Raw genomic sequence first — 21,056 nt, 5'->3', positions numbered from 1 at the left:
CCTGCTTCGTTTTATACTCCAAGGCCAAATTTGCCTGTTACTCCAGGTATCTCTTGACTTTGTACATTTGCGTTCCAGTCCCCTATAATGAAAAGGATATCTTTTTGGGGTGTTTTAGAAGGTCGTGTAGGTCTTCATAGAACCAGTCTACTTCAGCTTCTTCAGCATTACTGCGATCTTGAATGGTTTGCTTTGAAAACAAACAGAGATCATTCTGTCATTTTTGAGACTGCATCCAAGTACTGCATTTTGGACTCTTTTGTTGACTATGATGGCTATTCCATTTCTTCTAAGGGATTCTTGCCCACAGTGGTAGATATTGGTCATCTGAGTTAAATTCACCCATTCCAGTCCATTTTAGTTCCCTGATTCCTAAAATGTCGATGTTCACTCTTGTCATCTCCTGTTTGACCACTTCTAAATTGCCAACATCCCCTGGATCATCAAAAAAGCAAGAGAGTTCCAGAAAAACATCTATTTTTGCATCATTGACTATGCCAAAGCCTTTGTGTGGATCACAATAAACTGTGGAAAATTCTGAAAGAGATGGGAATACCAGACCACCTGACCTGCCTCTTGAGAAACCTGTATGCAGGTCAGGAAGCAACAGTTAGAACTGGACATGGAACAACAGACTGGTTCCAAATAGGAAAAGGGGTATGTCAAGGCTGTATATTGTCACCCTGCTTATTTAACTTATATGCAGAGCACATCATGAGAAACGCTGGGCTGGTTGAAGCACAAGCTGAAATCAAGATTGCCAGGAGAAATACCAATAACTTCAGATACGCAGATGACACCACTCTTATGGCAGAAAGTGAATAAGAACCAAAGAGCCTCTTGATGAAAGTGAAAGAGAAGAGTGAAGAAGTTGGCTTAAAGCTCAACATTCAGAAAACAAAGATCATGGCATCGAGTCCCATTACTCCATGACAAATAGATGGGGAAACAGTGTCAGACTTTATTTTTTGGGGCTCCAAAATCACTGCAGATGGTGACTGCAGCCATAAATTTAAAAGATGCTTACTCCTTGAAAGGGAAGTTATGACCAACCTAGACAGCATATTAAAAAGCAGAAACATTATTTTGCCAACAAAGGTCCGTCTAGTCGAGGCTGTGGTTTTTCCGGTGGTCATGTATGGATGTGAGAGTTGGACTATAAAGGAAGCTGAGCGCCGAAGAGCTGAGCTTTTGAACTGTCGTGTTGGAGAAGACTCCCTTGTGTTAGGGGAAGCACACTGATTGAAACTGCCCACCCTGGCCAGGCACCACAGTAACCATTTGCATGAGTTGTTTTATGATAGGAGGTCCTGGTAAGGAACAGGGAACTAATAAACCTCCACCAACCAGAAGAGTTCAGGAAACACCACTTGTCTGACCACCTCCCAGAATCCTCTCTGGCATCCATCTTGGCTGAACAAGGCGTGCACCACCAGGAAGGACTTTGAGTTAGAATGATTGGCTAAGGACAACCTGGAAACTAATCCCATCACCATAAAACCGGAGACTGCAAGCCATGTCACAGAGCAGTTCTCCTGAGTTCCCTTACCCTCCTGCTTTCCGCCCAGGCACCCTTTCCCAATAAAATCTCTTGCTTTGTCAGCACATGTGTCTCCTCGGACAATTCATTTCCGAGTGTTAAACAAGAGCCCAGTTTCGGGCCCTGGAAGGGGTCTCCTTTCCTACAACACTTGGACTGCAAGGAGATCCAACCAGTCCATCCTAAAGGAAATCAGTCCAGAATATTCATTGGAAGAACTGATGCTGAAGCTGAAAATTCAATACTTGTGGCCACCTGATGCGAAGAACTGACTCATTTGAAAAGACCCTGATGCCGGGACAGATTGAAGGCGGGAGGAGGAGATGACAGAGGATGAGATGGTTGGGTGGCATCACCGACGTGATGGACATGAGCTTGAGTAAGCTCTGGGAGTTGGTGATGGACAGGGAAGCCTGGTGTGCTGCAGTCCATGGGGTCGCAAAGAGTTGGACACAACTGAGCGACTGAACTGAGCTGGCACTGACGTGGCACCTCTGGGTGTGTTATTTCACTTGCTGATTGAGGTCTAGTCTTGTCTGCCATCTTGGTCCCATTTTATTCTAATCAGTTTATATTGTGTCCTTGGGCTATGTCATTCTTTCAGAAGTTGTGCCCTGCCCCTTTCCTTCCCATTCCAGTAGTGGTGGTGGCAGGGGGCGGGTGAGTGTGTGTGTGTGTGTGTGTGTGTGTGTGTGTGTGTGTGTGTGCGTGCGTGTGCAGAGTGAGGCAGGAAGCGGCAGTAGCCACCACTTTCCTGTGACTGTGTCAAGCACATAGTTACGATGTTTTATCTTACATCTCCCCATGTGGGGAAGCACCCATGTATAGATGAGAAAAATGAGGCTCGATAGCTATGAGAGAGCCAGATTTTAGTATGTCTGGGTCTGAGCTTTTGACCACTAGCTTGGGCAGCCTCAGATCCTCACTGCACTGCGGTGTTGGGCAGCTACCCCCCTGGGAGGGTCAGCCTGGTGGGAGTGGGCATATAGGCTATGGTAGGTTTTGAAGACCCCAGAGGGAAATGGGGGTGATTCAGCCTTAAAGAAAGGCCAGGCCCAGTTAGATTTTCTTCCTGCTTTCCCATTCATCAGAATGTGACCTTTCTGTCTCCTGGGTGTGAGCTTCCTTAATATCATCTTCTTTAGGCAACTCCCAGTCCTGCCCTAGAGGAGGGCTGGGTGCGGTAGGGTGGAGTGGGGCGGGGTGGGGTGGAGTGGGGCGGGGTGGGGCGGGGTGGGCCCAAGAACCCTTATCTGTTTGCCAGGCAGATGTCCTGGCCTGTGGGGCTCAGGAGAGTAGACTGTGGCGCCACCCTGGATTGGGGCAGATATCACCTCCCTGTTGCTCAGGGAAGTCAGGATGGGGTCAGGAGACTCCTTAGATCTGTTGCTCATGGTTTGGACTAAGTCTTCCCTGGTGATTCAGATGGTAAAGTGTCTGCCTGCAATGTAGGACACCCGGGTTCGATCCCTGGGTTGGGAAGATCTCCTGGAGAAGGAAACAGCAACCCACTCCAGTACTCTTGCTTGGAGAATTCAACGGACAGAGGAGCCTGGTAGGCTACAGTCCATGGAGTCACAAAGAGTCGGACATGACTGAGGGACTTCACTTTCACTTAAGTTAAAAACCGCCCTGTGGCTCAGCCTCCTTCTCAAGTGAAAGGAGGATTTGAGGCATTTCAGCCCTCCCCTCTTCTCCCCTGATCCTCACTGCCACACCTCTAAGCATTAATGGAATAGGGACTAGATAGCAGAGTTACCTGGAACCTGCCCGCCCTTTGCAGAGTGAAGGAGGAGGTGTCCCCATCACACTTACCAAGGTGGGGAGCCAGAGCTTCCGTGCATAAAGCCTTTGCCCCATGTTCTGCCACTGAATGCTTGCTGGCGCCCCACAGAGTCACCCCTTTGGTGTGATGCACTTAGTGGCATGGCCTGGAAAAGTGATGCTTGCTGGGCTCAGCTCAGCCAGCAGCTAGAGCTCAGCCTGCAGAGCTCGAATTGCAGGCGCTGCCCTATGTACTCTGTACTTTTTACCGGTGCCCCTGAGGGAGGAGATAGTGCTGTCCCACTGCTCAGTCCTGAACACTGAGGCTCAGAGGGGTGAGTTTCTGCAAAGGTGCACGGCTACTGTGGGTGAGGGCTGGGGTGGGCCCCGGGGTGCCATGTCTCCCTGCAGCCGCCTCTCCCACCAGGCCTGACAGCATTTCTTCAGCAAGCTGAGGTCTTCAACTGCAGAGGGCCCGAGCACTGCCCCCACAAAGAACACCCTTGTTTCGGCCTCTGGCCTGGAGGTTCCCTGTTTTCTTGGTCTGCTCTCTCCTTCCTGTGTTTCTGGAAGCCCCCAGGCCTTCCAGCAATCATCTGTTGGTTTGTGACAATGCTTTGTGTTCCTGTCTCCTAGACTGTGTAGCTGGTCACAATGGCAAGCAAAGGAGGGTACATCCTGCTCGGGCTCCTGTTCTTCCTGGCTGTCCTCTGCCAACTCGGTGAGTGGTCCAGAGGGACTTGGATCTGGGTCACGTAGGTTGCTTCCACCCTAACTTTTTCTTAGGCTTCAGGATGACCAAGCTGGTGCCACGGACCCAGGCCAGGCTTCGATTCTTTCGCCATCAGTGTTACAGGTCCAGGGAGATATGACTGCTCCTTCCTACATTACAGCCTTGCCCTCGGCAAAGCCCCTTCCTGAGTTACAGTTCATCCTGGGTGACAGAGCTGCTTTTGTGGGGGAGAGATTACACACAGCCTCTTAAGTTTCACCCGTCGCACTGCCAGCAGCCGGGGCTGCTGACCCACGCCATCTTCAGAGTGCTGAGCTCAGCAGCCACCCTGGGCACTCCCATGTGACGTAGCCGTGGGTCAGGGCACTGTGGTTATAGCAGCAGCAGCTGCTGCCCACAGCATTCATGAGCCAATCATTGTTCTCAGCATCTTAACACTATCTACTTATTTAATCCTCATATCCATCCTATGGAACAGGGGCTGTTTATTGCCACTTTCCAGATGACAAGACTGAGGCCCAAAGAAATGGTTTGTTATTACTAATTTTTTTTATTTTTTGAGGAGCAGGGATGGGAGACAGAAAAGAAAGTAGCCGTGTAGTGAACAGTACAGAGTCATCTGTGTGTTGGAGCATGTCTTAGAGCTTACAGCGTTAGCAGCTTCCATACGGTCAACACTTACTATATACCAGACCCTGTCTCATTTAATCCTTAGCCATTGCCTGAGGGCTCAGCACTGTTAGGCCCATTTTACAGTTGAGGAAACTGAAGCAAAGAAGAAGTTAGCCCAAGGTCACGTTTGAGCAAGTGCTCCCTTTCTGAGACAAGGGAAGTCATGACCTCCCCGCCCTCCTCCCCACTGTTGATCTTAGCCAAGGTGGTACGTAATGTAGTGACTGTGTTACAACCTACATTATTGTCACAGTTCTACCCAGTGAATTTTCTGTAATAAGAATAGCTTGGGGGACGTCCCTGGTGGTCCAGTGGTTAAGACTTCGCCTTCCAATACAGGGGGTGTAGATTTAATCCCTGCTGGGGAGTTAAGATTCCACTTGCCTCATAGCCAAAAAAACCAAAGCATAAAACAGAAGCAGTATTGTAACAAATTCAATAAAGACTTTTAAAATGATCCACATCAAAAAAGTCTTAAAAGAATGGCCTGGTCACACCCTCTTTCCAACAGTCTACATTTGTTTATGGAGCTTGGGTTTGGTGCCATTAGTCATTCTGTGACAAGTCTTGGGGTCCTTCCTGAGGGAATTGGAGTGTGAAGAATATCCACTTCACCCTGGCTAATATCCCCTGGATATTCCACCCTGGCTGGAATATGAAACAGCCATCCTCTGACTTATTGCTTGCCCCTGGCCTGGTCTTCTCCGTGATTATGGTTGCTTTCTTCTCTTTTTCACTCAAGAAGGTTAGAAGAACATCATGGTAAACAAACCAAGCATGGGCTTCAGAACTGACCATCTAGGTGTAAGTCCCAGCTCTCCTCTTAAGGGCTGTCTGCCTTTTGACAAGTTAGTTAACATCTTAGTTTAATGGGGATGGCAGTCCTTAAGCCTGCCTCTTAACAGCAGTTCTCTGAAGATTGAAAGTTTAGATATTTGAACACAGTGTTAGCTGTGAATATTTCTGCCTCACAGAAGTTCCAAAGGTGAGCTCTCTTTCCTCTGTCCGAAGGTTTGTCAAGAAGCCAAATGAACTCTGGCTGTATAGCCAGGAGAAAATGTACTCCCATGGGCAGCCTTTCCAAATGGCCCTCTCAGATAGCCAGGAGAGAATATCCTCTCCCTCTTCATTCTTTCCTCTTATCAGGTGGACACACTTCTGGAGCAGGGAAAGATTGTTGAAAATTGGCATCTTTGTACCTTCTCATGGTGACTCCCCTCTCTCACAGGCGAGGCAAGCACTGAGCCTGGCAGAGAAGAGGCAGAGGGGGCCAGCGGAGCCCGGCCCCAGACCTAGAGGCTGCCGCATGAAGTGCTTTGAGTGTTCTTGATGAAGTCAGTCCTCCTCTCCAGACATCTGTCTTATCATCTGCAAACAAAGTGGAGGAGGAGGGGTTTGGAGGGCTGATGTTTCAGAGTTTAACCTGCAGCCTTCACAAATCAGGGACTTCTGCTAGTTGGGATTTCACACCTGTGAAGACAGACGTGGTCATTGAAGATGTTTATAGAGAGCTTCACTCCTGACTGTGCTCAGAAAGTGAGGAGCCACTTTCTTCTGGCCTTCTGAAACTTCTTCTCCCTGGTGATAAACCCAGGCTATGGCCTTACGACTAAAAGTCAGCTCTTGGGTGCTAAAACCCACATTTTGGTCTTGGTTTCACCATGCCATTCTTCTATGACACTTTACACATGTCATCTTTGAAAATGTCTTCTCATACATACGGGTGCTGCCAAATACTGATTACATGGCAAATGTGGAATATGACTCATCTGTGTCCTGTCACCACTGTTATATAAAACAAAGGGAAAATAATTCAGGGAAACTTGAAGTCTAGCCACCAAAGAGGAATCCTAAGAACGGAATGGGAGTGGTAGTCATTTTTCAAATTGGGGAACTAGAGGCATTTGCTTCTGATAGGAGCCAGCCCTTCTGTTCAGTGTCACTGTGCAATGCCTGCTCACCCATATGGGTTTAAGACACATGGCTGCTGCCTGTCCCTTGGCTGTGTTTGCTTCTGGTGATGGGCCAGTCCCTCAGCAGGGAACAGCCGCACTGAGGATGCCTTATCCCGAAGGCCATCAGACTTGTTCTGTAGAGGGCCAGATAGTAAATATTTTAGGCTTTGCAGGCCAAAAGACAAAAACCAAGGGTATTTTGTAGGCTTCTGTATAAATAAGAGAGAAAACAAGTTTCTGTAAGTTTTTAATTGATGATTCAAAAATTAATAATTGAGTACAATTATTTATGATATAGCCCTACTAATAAAAGTGGAATTCTTTCTGGGAGAATAACATTTTGCTTACACTGATTCAAAAATAAGTGTTCGCCATCAATCAAATGAGTTGCAAATGTTCATGTGTCGATACTGATTTGTAATAGATTTAATGTATTTCATCTTGGAACATGTCTTTTCACACAGATAGGTACTACCAAATACCGATGATCAGTCCATGAGAATGTGATGTCAGAGCATATTTGTTCCTCAGAAGTTTTTATGGAATTCTGTTAGTTTATCTTCTTGATGGGTTCCTTTCAACCTGTTATTAACATTGCAGATTAATCACTTCTGGTTGAAAGTAGGAGAAAGTGTCTCGATTGCACAGTTAAATGGGTTTTGAAACCTGGACATTCCCTTTGCACATGCCACAGGGTCCGGAAAACCACTGCTGGAACTGTAGTCTGAACTTCAAAACCTGTGTCTGCTGCAGGTTTGTGTGGGAAGGCATGCCACTGTGAGTTGCTGACCTCTGACCCACACTCTGGAGATGGTGGGCTTGCTTCTGCACTGCTTATCTACCAGGTCCTGACAGTCATTCTTCCTGATTCTAGGTCACAGTCTGCAATGCTACAGCTGTATTAACCAAGTTGACTGCACTTCAGTCATCAATTGTACACATAATCAAGATGCTTGTCTCTACGTTAAGGCTGGTAAGAGCCTCCCCCTCCCCTCTCTGCCTGAGTGTAATGGGATGAAGAGAGTCTGGGAAAAAATCCTTGCCATCTTCTTTTTGTTAGACTTGTATTCAACAAGTAATAGCTACCATTTAATAGCACCAGTTGCATATGACACTAAGCACTTTCCATTTGTTTTTGTTTTGTTTTTCCATTTTTTAAAAAAATTTAATGCTTTCCATCTACCACTTGGGGTAATATTTTATTCCCATTTGGTAAACAAGGAGACTGAGATTCAGATTAAGCAACACAAAGGTCAAGGAAACCAGCTCAGGATTTGAACATGGAAACCCATCCAATTCCAACACTTGTTCTCATAACACCTACACTGGCTGCCTCCCAAACTTTTGAGAGCCTGCCATGTGCTAGAGCCTGAGCTAGGAGCTCAAGATAAAAAGATAAAGAAAGGAGACAATGAAAATCGAGAGAGGCTTGTGTAGCCGTCACAGATGTCTTTCTTTACTTATACTCGTGTATCATTCTGGAGGGAATTTAATATATGCAGAGTCCTAAGGGGACAGGATGAAAAGGCAAAATGATAGGATACTGAAAGAGGAACTCCCCAGGTCAGTAGTTGACCAATATGCTACTGGAGATCAGTGGAGAAATAACTCCAGAAAGAATGAAGGGATGGAGCCAAAGCAAAAATAATACCCAGCTGTGGATGTGACTGGTGATAGAAGCAAGGTCTGATGCTTTAAAGAGCAATATTGCATAGGAACCTGGAATGTCAGGTCCATGAATCAAGGCAAATTGGAAGTGGTCAAACAGGAGATGACAAGAGTGAACATCGATATTCTAGGAATTAGCGGACTGGAATGGGTGAATTTAACTCAGATGACCATTATGTCTACTACTATGGGCAGGAATCCCTCAGAAGAAATGGAGTAGCCATCATGGTCAACAAAAGAGTCTGAAATGCAGTACTTGGATGCAGTCTCAGAAACAACAGAATGGTCTCTGTTCATTTCCAAGGCAAGCGCCATTCAGTATCACAGTAATCCAAGTCTATGCCTCAACCAGTAACACTGAAGAAGCTGAAGTTGAACGGTTCTATGAAGACCTACAAGACCTTTTAGAACTAACACCCAAAAAAGATATCCTTTTCATTATAGGGGACTGGAATGCAAAAGTAGGAAGTCAAGAAACACCTGGAGTAACAGGCAAATTTGGCCTTGGAATGAGGAATGAAGCAGGGCAAAGACTAATAGAGTTTTGCCAAGAAAATGCACTGGTCATAGCAAACACCCTCTTCCAACAACACAAGAGAAGACTCTACACATGGACATCACCAGATGGTCAACACCGAAATCAGATTGATTATATTCTTTGCAGCCAAAGATGGAGAAGCTCTATACAGTCAACAAAAACAAGACCAGGAGCTGACTGTGGCTCAGATCATGAACTCCTTATTACCAAATTCAGACTCAAATTGAAGAAAGTAGGGAAAACCACTCGACCATTCAGGTATGACCTAAATCAAATCCTTTATGATTATACAGTGGAAGTGCGAAATAGATTTAAGGGACTAGATCTGATAGATTGAGTGCCTGATGAACTATGGAATGAGGTTCATGACATTGTAGAGGAGACAGGGATCAAGACCATCCCCATGGAAAAGAAATGCAAAAAAGCAAAATGGCTGTCTTGAGGCGGCCTTACAAATAGCTGTGAAAAGAAGAGAAGCGAAAAGCAAAGGAGAAAAGGAGAGATAATAGGCATCTGAATGTTGAGTTCCTAAGAATAGCAAGAAGAGATAAGAAAGCCTTCTTCAGCGATCAATGCAAAGAAATAGAGGCAAACAACAGAATGGGAAAGACTAGAGATCTCTTCAAGAAAATTAGAGATACCAAGGGAACATTTCATGCAAAGATGGGCTCGATAAAGGACGGAAATGGTATGGACCTAACAGAAGCAGAAGATATTAGGAAGAGGTGGCAAGAATACACAGAAGAACTGTACAAAAAGGAGCTTCATGACCAAAATAATCATGATGGTATGATCACTCACCTAGAGCCAGACATCCTGGAATGTGAAGTCAAGTGGGCCTTAGAAAGCATCACTACGAACAAAGCTAGTGGAGGTAATGGAATTCCAGTTGAGCTATTTCAAATCCTGAAAGATGATGCTGTGAAAGTGCTGCACTCAATATGCCAGCAAATGTGGAAAACTCAGCAGTGGCCACAGGACTGGAAAAGGTCAGTTTTCATTCCAATCCCAAAGAAAGGCAATGCCAAAGAATGCTCAAACTACCGCACAACTGCACTCATCTCACACGCTAGTAAAGTAATGCTCAAAATTCTCCAAGCCAGGCTTCAGCAATATATTAACAGTGAACTTCCAGATGTTCAAGCTGGTTTTAGAAAAGGCAGAGGAACCAGAGATCAAATTGCCAACATCTGCTGGATCATGGAAAAAGCAAGAGAGTTCCAGAAAACATCTATTTCTGCTTTATTGACTATGCCAAAGCCTTTGACTATGTGGATCACAATAAACTGTGGAAAATTCTGAAAGAGATGGGAATATCAGACCACCTGACCTGCCTCTTGAGAAACCTATATGTAGGTCAGGAAGCAACAGTTAGAACTGGACATGGAACAACAGACTGGGTCCAAATAGGAAAAGGAGTACATCAAGGCTGTATATTGTCACCCTGCTTATTTAACTTCTATGCAGAGTACATCATGGGAAACGCTGGGCTGGAAGAAACACAAGCTGGAATCAAGATTGCTGGGAGAAATATCAATCACCTCAGATATGCAGATGACACCACCCTTATGGCAGAAAGTGGAGAGGAACTAAAAGCCTCTTGATGAAAGTGAAAGAGGAGAGTGAAAAAGTTGGCTTAAAGCTCAACATTCAGAAAATGAAGATCATGGCATGTGGTCCCATCACTTCATGGGAAATAGATGGGGAAACAGTGGAAACATTGTCAGAGTTTATTTTTTGGGGCTCCAAAATCACTGCAGATGGTGACTGCAGCCATGAAATTAAAAGACACTTACTCCTTGAAGGAAAGTTATGACCAACCTAGATAGCATGTTGAAAAGCAGAGACATTACTTTTCCAACAAAGGTCCATCTAGTCAAGGCTATGGTTTTTCCAGTAGTCATGTATGGATGTGAGAGTTGGACTGTGAAGAAGGCTGAGTGCCAAAGAATTGATGCTTTTGAACTATGGTGTTGGAGAAGACTCTTGAGAGTCCCTTGGACTGCAAGGAGATCCAACCAGTCCATTCTGAAGGAGATCAGCCCTGGGTGTTCTTTAGAAGGAATGATGCTGAAGCTGAAACTCCAGTACTTTGGCCACCTGATGCGAAGAGTTGACTCATTGGAAAAGACTTTGATGCTGGTAGGGATTGGGGGCAGGAGGAGAAGGGGATGACAGAGGATGAGATGGCTGGATGGCATCACTGACTCAATGGACGTGAGTCTGAGTGAACTCCGGGAGTTGGTGATGGACATGGAGGCCTGGCATGCTGCAATTCATGGGGCTGCAAAGAGTTGGACAGGACTGAGCGACTGAATGAATGAATGAAGGGGACTCAAGCTTGAGCTCAACGGACAAATAGGAAGTAAGAGGACTTCCCCATAAGCGGGGAAGGGTGTTCCAAAGAAAGGATAAGCAGGTACCGAGGCTTGGTGGCTTCAGAGAGCAAGGCACTCATGGGCTTGGGATGGGGAATGGCTTGCATTGACAAGTTCTGTCAAATCTACAGTTTCCAAATTGGTTAGACTATGAAATTGCCTCTTCCATAAATCCTAGTAAAGCAGAATTTAGGAAATGGTGGGCAGAGGCAAGGAAACAGCCACATCATGCCCTCTACTCTCACTAGGTGTGGTTCTAGATTGAATTGACATGTAGAAAAGATACTGTGACGTGAGGAGTGGCTATTTCAGGGTCTTCTTAGTGAGTGTACAAGGTAAACCCCCAACTTCCATCTCTTAAAAGATAAAAATAAAAACACCCTTCAAGTTAGTTCACTCACACTCTCTATGCAGGTTCTTCCCAGCATCCTTCAAAAGAATGCTGAGCACATCAGGTAAACTCAGAAAAGTTTTGGGAGACCCACAAGCTCAGAAAAACCTGATAGAAAGAAGGGGGAGATTAATTCCCCCAGAAGGGAAAAATCCCTCAGTAAGTCAGGATGAATTAGAATTCTCCTGTGTAAATAATAGGAGTATCTCTTGATTTTGGTACTAGCTCCTGGAATGCAGCTCTAATTCTAAGACCTGCACGTGAGGTCCTTGTTTCTGTAGGGAGACAGTTCCTCTGCCTCACCTGGAAGACCATGTTGATTCACTGCTAATGTAGAAAGCACAGTGAGGCCCCCAGAGAGAAGAGCCATTCACTCCACAAATATTTGAGCACCAGTTATCTACAAACACAGAGACCTACTTCTTAACCCTGATCATCTGTCTCTTGGACCCCCACGACAAAAAGTATAATTTCCCGATGAGATAATAAAGGCAGTATTATGTGTAGAGTAAGTATTAGATTAACAGTTAGAAGCTTTGAGCTCAGATCTCTGTCCTGCCAGCAGTAAGTTCGTCCTGCCTGTGTTTTTTTTATTGACGGAATGGGTATGTTGGATGGTAGAGGTGGAGAGAAGGGATGAGGGAAGTAGAGTGAAATTGAAGTCTTTTTTCCAGCTCTCTAATCCTGTTGTTTCCTACCTAAACGGGTAAACTTTCATTTTAATTGTTTTCTAACATTATTGACGTATAATTGACAAATAAAAGCTGTATATATTTAAAGTGTGAAATGATTACCACAATCTAATTAATACATTCACCCCCTCCCATTATTACCTTTTTGTGTATGATGAGAACACTTAAGATCTATTCTCTTAAGCAAGTTTTGAATAGACAATCTAGTATTATTAACCCCCTGGTAAAGAATTCGCCTGCAATGCAGGAGACCCCAGTTTGATTCCTGGGTTGGGAAGGTCCCCTGGAGAAGGGATGGGCTACCCACTTTAGTACTCATGGGCGTCCCTGGTGGCTCAGATGGTAAAGAGTCTGCCTGCAATATGGGAGACCTGGGTTCAGTCCCTGGGTTGTGAAGATCCCTTTGAGGAGGGCATGGCAACCCACTCCTGTATTCTTGCCTGGAGAATTCCCATGGGCAGAGGAGCCTGGCGGGCTACGGTCCATGGGTCGCAAAGAGTCAGACAAGATTGAGCGACTAAGCACATTATTAACTACAGTCACCATGCTGTACATTAGATCCCCAGAATTTATTCATCTTATAATGAACTTTTATACTTTTAAAAACAGTTACTGTAAACAGTGAGGCACATCTGTCAGAAGGGCCAGGATGTAAAACACTGACCACACCAGATAGTGTGGGTATGGAGCTCCTAGAGCTCTCATTCACTGCTGGTGGGAGTGTAAAGTGGTACAGACTGTCTGGCAGTTCCTTAAAAAACGAAATGTACCCTCACCATAGATTCAACAATTGCATTCCTTGATTTCATTACCCAAATGAGCTGAAAACTTAGGTCCATATAAAAACCTGCACATGGATGTTTACAGCAGCTTTATTCATAATTGCCCAAACTTGGTGAATGGATAAGTAGATGGTGGTATGTCCAAAGAATGGACTAAAAAGAAATGAGGTATCAATCCATGAAAAGACATGAAGCAAACTGCATAATTCTGAGTGAAAGAAGTCACTTTGGGAAGGCTAAGTACAGTTATCATTCCAACAACATATTTCAGAAAAGGCAAACTAAGGAGATAATAAAAAGGACAGTGACTGCCAGGGGTTAAGTGGAGAGGAGAGAGGAATGAACAGGTGGGGCACAGGATTTTTAGGGCAACCAGTATGACACTATAGTGGTGGATACACGTCATATGTTTTGTCAAACCCCATAGAATGTACCCAGAGTGAACCTAAATGTAAACTATGGACTTTGGGTGATCATGATGACATCAGTTGCAACAAATGGAGGTGTTGGAGATGTTAATAGTGAGGGAGCTTGTTTAGGGTCGTGGCTGGGCGTATCAGGGGGCTATATAGGAACTCTGCTCAATTTTGCTGTGAATCTGAAACTCTAAAATACAATTTTTTTAAAGGATGATGTGAATCTTAAGTAATAATTTTCTTCTTCTCATGAACATATGTCCCCAAACTTCAGCTAGACATGTGGTAGTAGCAGTTCTTGAAATACAGATACTCAGACCTTAGAGTAAGGCAGATACTAACAGAGCCTCTAAATCCCCCTCCAGCTCTGACATCAGCCTGGGAGACTCAGAGTACATGTTGTCATAAACATGAGTCAAAGGCCAGGCGTACACTGGAGAAATTATTTAACCACATTTCACCCTCAGACTGGGAAATGGGAATACTTATCTCCCAAGGTCAGTAGGGCAGTTAGAGGAGAAATGTGTATGATAGTGCTATGCAGATACCGTCTAGAAGAGAGACAGGTATTAATTCAGCCACTGTTTCCTGGCGTCCTGGCTAGGTCCTAGCAGTATAAACCATGTACTTGGAGTCTGGCAGAACCTCTGATGACAGTGTCAAGCAATCATTGCTGAAATGGCCTTTCAAATAAGGGATATATTTAAGGGTCCCTAAGGCAATTGGGGGCTATTGCTTGGTAAAAACAGACTTGAACCAAATCTTCAAAAAGGGTAGAGAGGCTGTGCTCAGAGAGAGAACCTTCAACATTCCAGTGACTGATGTAATCCACTTTTATTCGGGTCATTCTGATAGTGGCTTTGGTGAGAAGCTCCCTTGTAAGGTTGTTATGCAAGTGAGATCATTCAAGTAAAATGCTTGGCTCACTGCAGAACAGGTAGTACATGATTAATTGGTAGCAGTTATTAATAAATGACTAGTTTATTAATGAATAATTATGACAAAATTAATCCACCCTTCTCAAGCTGTTAGGCTTCCCAAATTAACATTCTGGTGGCTTTAATGCCTTCCTAGTTCCAATGTCTGATTATTATTACATAAGGCAGTAACTTGTCCTATTCAAGAGTATTTTTAGTACAGTTTTAGAAGCAGCCTCTTAAATGCTTATGATCCAAACAAGCAGAGTCACTGGAACACTTGTTCTGGCCTCTGCCACTTGACCAAACTTCATTAAAATCCAGGCCATCACCTCATCTCTGAAGGGGAGTACAGAACAGTTATACCTGCAGTTATTAACTTAGGGGTTTTTGCTCTGAGCTGTGAGTGCAGTTGGATAAAAATTAGTTACAAGGCTTACGTAAAAAAAAATAGGCGTCTGTATTTTTTATCTTTCCAACACAGAAGAAAAGAAAATGATACCAGGGCAAGCACCAGCTTTTTATTGATATATCTGTGTGTCCCTAGCATCTAGCACATACTGTAACTTTTGAAGAGGAAAACCTAACATCATAATTCTCTCTCAACACTTTTTTTTCTTCACTTAACATAGCTTATTTATATATTTGACATATATACTTTTGGTCTTTATTTTCCTTTGTTGTGCAAAAATTAGGACCACAACTGCATATTCTTTTGGAAAGTTTTTGCTGTGTTACTAAATAGTTTAATGATTTTTAAAGGAAGTTAAAATATTTTGGAAATAGATTCATCCAGTGACTTTATTTTAAATATCAATCCACATATAAATATAATAAATAGGTAAATGAAAGATAGTTGTCTGTGAAGGTAACACTGTTAAATTCCTTGGGAATCCTTCCAGAGAAAATTAATATATTTAGCCCCATACATGTGCTTTATACAAGTGGACCACATTCTACATATTGCTCTGCATCTAGGTTTTTTTCTCTTGAGATGTAATTCACATATCTAAGTTCCAAAGTTCATTTTAAAGTGTATAATTCAGTGGTCTTTAGTATATTCATAAGTGTGTATAACTGTCACCACTGTCTAGTTTCAGAACATTGTTGTGGTCTCAAAAGGAAGCCACTTACCTATTAGCAGTCACTGTCCCTTCCTCCTCCCCACACACCCTGGCAGCTGCTAATCTACTTTCTAGCTCCATGGATTTGCTTTTTCTGGATATTAACTGAAACATAAAATGTTGTGGTCCTCTGCGACTGGCTCCTATCACTGATCATGAGGTTCTTAAGATTCACCCATGTTATTGGATATATCACAGTACCTTATTCCTTTTTATGGCCAAATAATATTCCGCTAGGTGGAAATACCACATTTTGTTTATTCGTTCATCAGTTAATGGACATCTGGGTTTGTTTCCACTTTTTAGCTGTTTTGAATAATGCTGCTATGAACATTGATATATAAGCTTTTGTGTGAACATAGTTTTCAGTTCTCTTGGGTGATGTATTTACCTAGAAATAGAATTACTAGGTCATATGGAAACTATTTTTAACCTTTTGAGGAAATACTAGACTTTTCTGAGATATCTGCACCATTTTACCTTTCCACAAGCAATATATGAGGGTTCTAATATTCCATGACATGAATTAATTTTCCAGTTTTCTTGATTACAGCCATCCTAGTTGATATGAATTGATATTCATTGTGGTTTTGATTTGTATTTTCTTAATGACTAATGATATTGAGCATCTTTTTGTGCACTTATTGTGCATTTGTATATCTTTGAAGTGTCTATATCCTTTGCCCATTTTTCAGTTGGGTTGCCTTTTTATTATTCAGTTGTATTTCACTCTTCTTGGATATGTGATTTGTAAACATTTTCTTCCTTTTGTGGGTTTTGTCTTTTTAATTTTTTAAAGTGTTCTTTAACTATTTGAAGCACTCAAGTTTTTAATTTTGATGAAGTCCAATTTATCAATTTTTTTGCATTTTTTTTTAAAGAAGCTAAAACTCCTCATGTCAACACACACAGTCCTATGACATTCCTTATCTGCATGGAGCTTTGTTGTGTGGAACTGCTACCACAATTTATTCAGATGCTTTTTTTTTTTTTTTATTAACAGACTGTCTTTTAGTTTCTTGCTGCTACAGATAGTAGGGCAGTGACCATTCTTGAGCGTGTATCTTAACCCTTTTTCAAGTCATTCAGAGAGTAAATCCTAGAAGTGGGATTGCCAAATCAAAGAGGGCATGCTTTTAAAAATCTTAGTAACTCTCGAGCATTAATACGATCACCTGTTGCCTCCTATGCACACATAACTGTACTGGCTCTGCTGAGACTCTGGTTTTATGGAGAAGTTCCATTCAGAGCTGGATCCTGCATCTTTTTAGCCAGATATGAGAATTCAAAGACAAGTATAGAGCTTTACCTGCTTGATTGCTTACCCTTTATGTGTGTGGTTCCCCACAGTGCCGCTAAAAGTTTACCGCCAGTGTTGGAGTTTGGAGCATTGCAATTTTGAGTTCATTGCAAACGCCTTAGGGGAGAAGGAGCTCCGCTATGACTGCTGCCAGAAGAACCTGTGTAACAAAAGTGACGGGACGAGCGTATCTGAGAAGACACCGCTGCTGCTCACCCTGCTGCTGGTGGCAGTCTGCAGCTTTTATCTCTAAATCTGTGCCAGGAGGACTTCTCCTGAATGTCCTGTTTCTATCTGTTCCTTCCTTCATGTGATGCTGTGTTCCAAAGGCTTTTTATTTTCCAACTGGATCCTGTTGGGAAAGTCTAAAACTAGCTTGAGCAACTTGAATAATAGAGGAACTCAGAAAGACTCTGAAGACCAGTCCTCTTGGCAGAGAAGACCTGTTTGAGTTGAAAAAAGAGTGAACCATGTGTAATTTGAGTGAGATGACATGCTTCTTACTCTGCACTTTGTGAGGCCAGCTTTGCAGGGACAGCTTGAGTTGCTCTGCAGTCCTCAGACGTTTCCCTCTGGTCCCTTGGATGTAATTAGTGTGGTCAGTACTCTTTTGGGGTAGCTGGAGCAGGGGCTCCTTTTCAACAGTCTTTCTCACAAGGAATGCTTTATGCTCGCCTTCCATGGCCCCTGTATTGCCAGGTAGGCATGACCCATCTTTCGGATGTGGGCTGTCAGTCAGGGACAATGAAATTCTTAAAGAAGAGTAATGGGAATGACTGTTGTCTTCGCAGCTGCCTGGGAAGGAGGTAAGCTTTCCAGATGGCAGGGCATGGAAGCACAAGGTTTGCCTTCGAAGAGGTACCAGTGGCTCAAATCAGTTTTCCTCTGTCCCTCAATTTTGTGTTGGCTTTGCTGTCTTTCCCTAGAAAAATTCAGTAGCATAAATGAACAGTGTGTTAAAACTATCCCTTCCACTCCCCACCTTTTCTGTTGACATGGTAGGCTCTCTTGGCTTTGTCACACACAGTTAAAAACTAAACATTTGAATATTCTATGTTACATGTGACTTGCAGTTATTAAGTATGCTTATTTTAACTGTTACTGATAGGAACACTCTTTATGTGTGCATGTATAATGCGTGAATGGAACAGGAGGGGCCTTTGGGGTTAGGATTTGGAAGTTCCAGATGTCATCATGAACAGTCACAGGTCTGCAGGGGTGTGTTTTACCTGCCAACACACAGCCAGTAGGCTCCTAGCTGAGTCAGCACAGATTGTCTAAAATACATTTGTAAGGGCTATTAGCATCATCACAAATGCTGAGGCTTTCAGAAGCATTATCAGTTTGCTAAAAAGTGCCCACCTTTTCAGGAGGACAGAGTTTTGCCTTTCGCTTGTGGGTGCTGCTGAATAAGATTCAGTAGACTTAACGACATTTGTATGCTTACAATCTTGGCTGTATGTAACAGCATAGCCTGACTTTTACAGATAAAGGTAAAATTTCTTGATTTTTTTTTTTAAATCCTTGTTTTTGTGATGTGCTGGACAGACTGAAATGAATCCTGCCTTTTTTCTGAAAATAAAATCTCATCAAATGCACGAGTGTGGTTATTGGCCCAAAAGGAGAGCAACATATGCAACATGTCCAACGGTAGCAACTGAAAGAAGAGATCATAGCACCTGGTTTCTTCCGTGGCTGCTATTACTTGAACAGATAGACGCTTCCTCATCCCAACCTAGCGTTACTTTGGTGCTTTGTGTTCCTTGTCGACTCAGTGTTTTTCCTTACATCATCTTTAATATTCTTTTCAAAGACAGAATGCAACTTGGGGGGACTCTTTCCTTAATAGGACTTCTGCCTGAGGAAGTACTGACCATTCCATAGCAAAGCAGCTCATCTCATATAGTGCCTTTTAGTTCTAAAGAACAAGAACAAACTTTGATTGACTTAGGCAGGAAATGAATTTTGGGAAGCTTTGAAGAGGAATTCAACCAGACTGAAAAAAGCCAGGAATTGGGGGAATTCCCTGGTGATTAGGATTCAGCACTTTAAGTGTCGTGGCCCAAGTTCAGTCCCAGGTTGGGGAACTGAGACTCGTGGCCAAAAAGAAAATTTTTTTTAATTAAGAAAAAAACCAAGAGTTGGGAAGTTGCAGAATTCTCTTTCTAGATTCGGATGCCAAGGTGAGACTGTCTGCTTGCTCTCCTGGGTCTTGTGCCCACTTTGGGGCCAGAGTGCATTGAGAAGGGGGTCATTCTCTAAAGCAGAATCTGCTAAAAGGGAGCTAGGGAGAGCACTGCTGGGAGTCAGAATCAGCAGAGGTTGTAGAAATAGTCTTAAAGTTTCGAGGTTTCTTTCTGCAGATAGTTGCTATGACTCATGGCATAGGCTAAGGGTTGGATGTCTGGACCCAAAGGCGAGAGTACAGGGACTTCCTGGCGGTCCAGTGGTTAAGACTCTACACTTTCAATGCAGGTTCCATCCCTATTCATGGAACTGAGTTCCCACATGCTAGTGCTGCAGCACCCCACCCCTCGCCAACAGGCATTACTACGAAAAGGCCAGATGAGTTGGAGAGTCACTAGTCTTGGGTTCATTATTGAGTGGTGATAACCCCATTGGGGGCTTCCCTTGTGGCTCAGATGGTAAAGAATCTGTCTGCAATGCAAGAGACCCGGGTTCGATCCCTGGTTCAGGAAGATTCCCTGGAGAAGACTGACTGTGGAGAAGGCTGATCCTTTCCGTGATCAGCTTCCCTGGGGCTGCTGCTCTTCCTACCCTTACTATTATGGGCCTTATACAGATTAGTCAGCTCCAGCATGCTGACCCTGTATGTGAGCACTGTTGGCTTGTTATGATGCTGTGACCAGAAGTGGAACTCAGCATAATGTTTAAACTCTACTAGGGTAGATAAATGGGACCTGGCTCTAAATTTTTCAACAGGGAGCATATTGGGTCACAATCTGAGGGCTTACTGTGTGCCAGGCACTAGTCTAGGCACTGTATGCATATGAGTTCATTTTTCTCAGTAACTATGCATAGTATTGGGGCTTCTCAGGTGGCGCTAGTGGTAAAGAATCTGCCTGCCAGTGCAGGAGAGGCAAGACGCAGGTTCTATCCCTGGGTCGGGAAGATCCCCCGGAGGAGGAGAGCATGGCAGCACACTCCAGTATTCCTGCCTGGAGAATCCCATGGACAGAGGAGCCTGCTGAACTACAGTCCATAGGGTCACAAAGAGTCAGATAGGACTGAAGCGACTTAGCACAGTGAGTGCATAGTATTGTCTGTACCCAAACCCATCAGAGTGTTTGCAAACTACAGAGTCTGTCCATTTCACCGAGTGGGGCGGTGGGGCCCAGGGCACTCAGCCTGGAGGTGGGCAGCCGCTGGCAGTTGATTCAGCTGCTCAGTGATGTCTGGGTTGGGATATTTGTGCTAATTTTGGTCTTTCCCTCCTGATCATGAAATGACTGCAGAAGTTCCAGCTTTGCATCTGGGTTCAAGGCAGGAAGAAAAGATGAGAAAGTTTCAGTTGTTTCTGTCCCTCTTATTGGGAAAGTAAAACCCTTCTCAGAAAGCTCTCAGATATGTGTCTGACTGGATCTGTGTCTCATGGCTGTCCCTAGCTTCAAGGGGGCTGGCAGAATTTCCAGTCTTTGTAGGGGATGGCAGCAACGGAAAGGGTTAAAAACAGTCATCGAGAATAGCCAGCCAATAGCATTTACCACCCCAGCTGCCACACTGAACAGGCTGTTGATTTCTTCCCCTTACGTGGACCCCCCAAAATTACCCTGGTCTCTGCATCTTCTAAACCTAAATCTTAAGCTTTTAATTCCATGAGCTATCTCATATCCCTCTGTATAAATCCTCAATATCAAACTCTGTTGCTTGTGAACAGGAAATTCTGACGACCTACCCTACAACTGTAACCATCAGTGTAACATGAAAACACACTAAGTGGACAGCAAGTGTTAGTGACAATTATTTCACCCAAGGTTTCACCGCTAGTTCAGGCTGGTTGATGGGACTCAGACTTGGGTCTCATCTTCCAAGCCCCTGCATTCTCCATGCCAGCCAATCTACCTCCCAGGGTTTGGTTTATTAAAAACTGTACCAACACTTAGAACGCAGAGCAACATATCCAACCAAGAGAAACAAGAAAAATGGCTAGGCTGCAGTTTTAAGA

General features: G+C 43.9%; 1 protein-coding gene across 1 annotated transcript in view; it reads left to right on the top strand.

Moving 5' to 3' along the window:
• CD59 (CD59 molecule (CD59 blood group)) overlaps window positions 1–18,468 on the top strand; it is a 28,485-nt gene extending 10,017 nt beyond the window's left edge. Inside the window, exons 2-4 of the mRNA XM_015101109.3 lie at window positions 3,941–4,025; window positions 7,539–7,637; window positions 16,921–18,468. Of these exons, the coding sequence (XP_014956595.2) occupies window positions 3,959–4,025; window positions 7,539–7,637; window positions 16,921–17,123 (369 nt within the window). The 5' untranslated portion in view covers window positions 3,941–3,958 and the 3' untranslated portion in view covers window positions 17,124–18,468. The remainder of the gene's footprint in view (window positions 1–3,940; window positions 4,026–7,538; window positions 7,638–16,920) is intronic.
• Window positions 18,469–21,056: the final 2,588 nt, after the last annotated feature.

Source organism: Ovis aries, chromosome 15, assembly GCF_016772045.2.
Source record: "Ovis aries strain OAR_USU_Benz2616 breed Rambouillet chromosome 15, ARS-UI_Ramb_v3.0, whole genome shotgun sequence".
Classification (NCBI taxonomy): domain Eukaryota; kingdom Metazoa; phylum Chordata; class Mammalia; order Artiodactyla; family Bovidae; genus Ovis; species Ovis aries.
The sequence above is the reverse complement of the archived record's forward strand: the minus strand, read 5'-3'. Positions and strand labels throughout refer to the sequence as shown.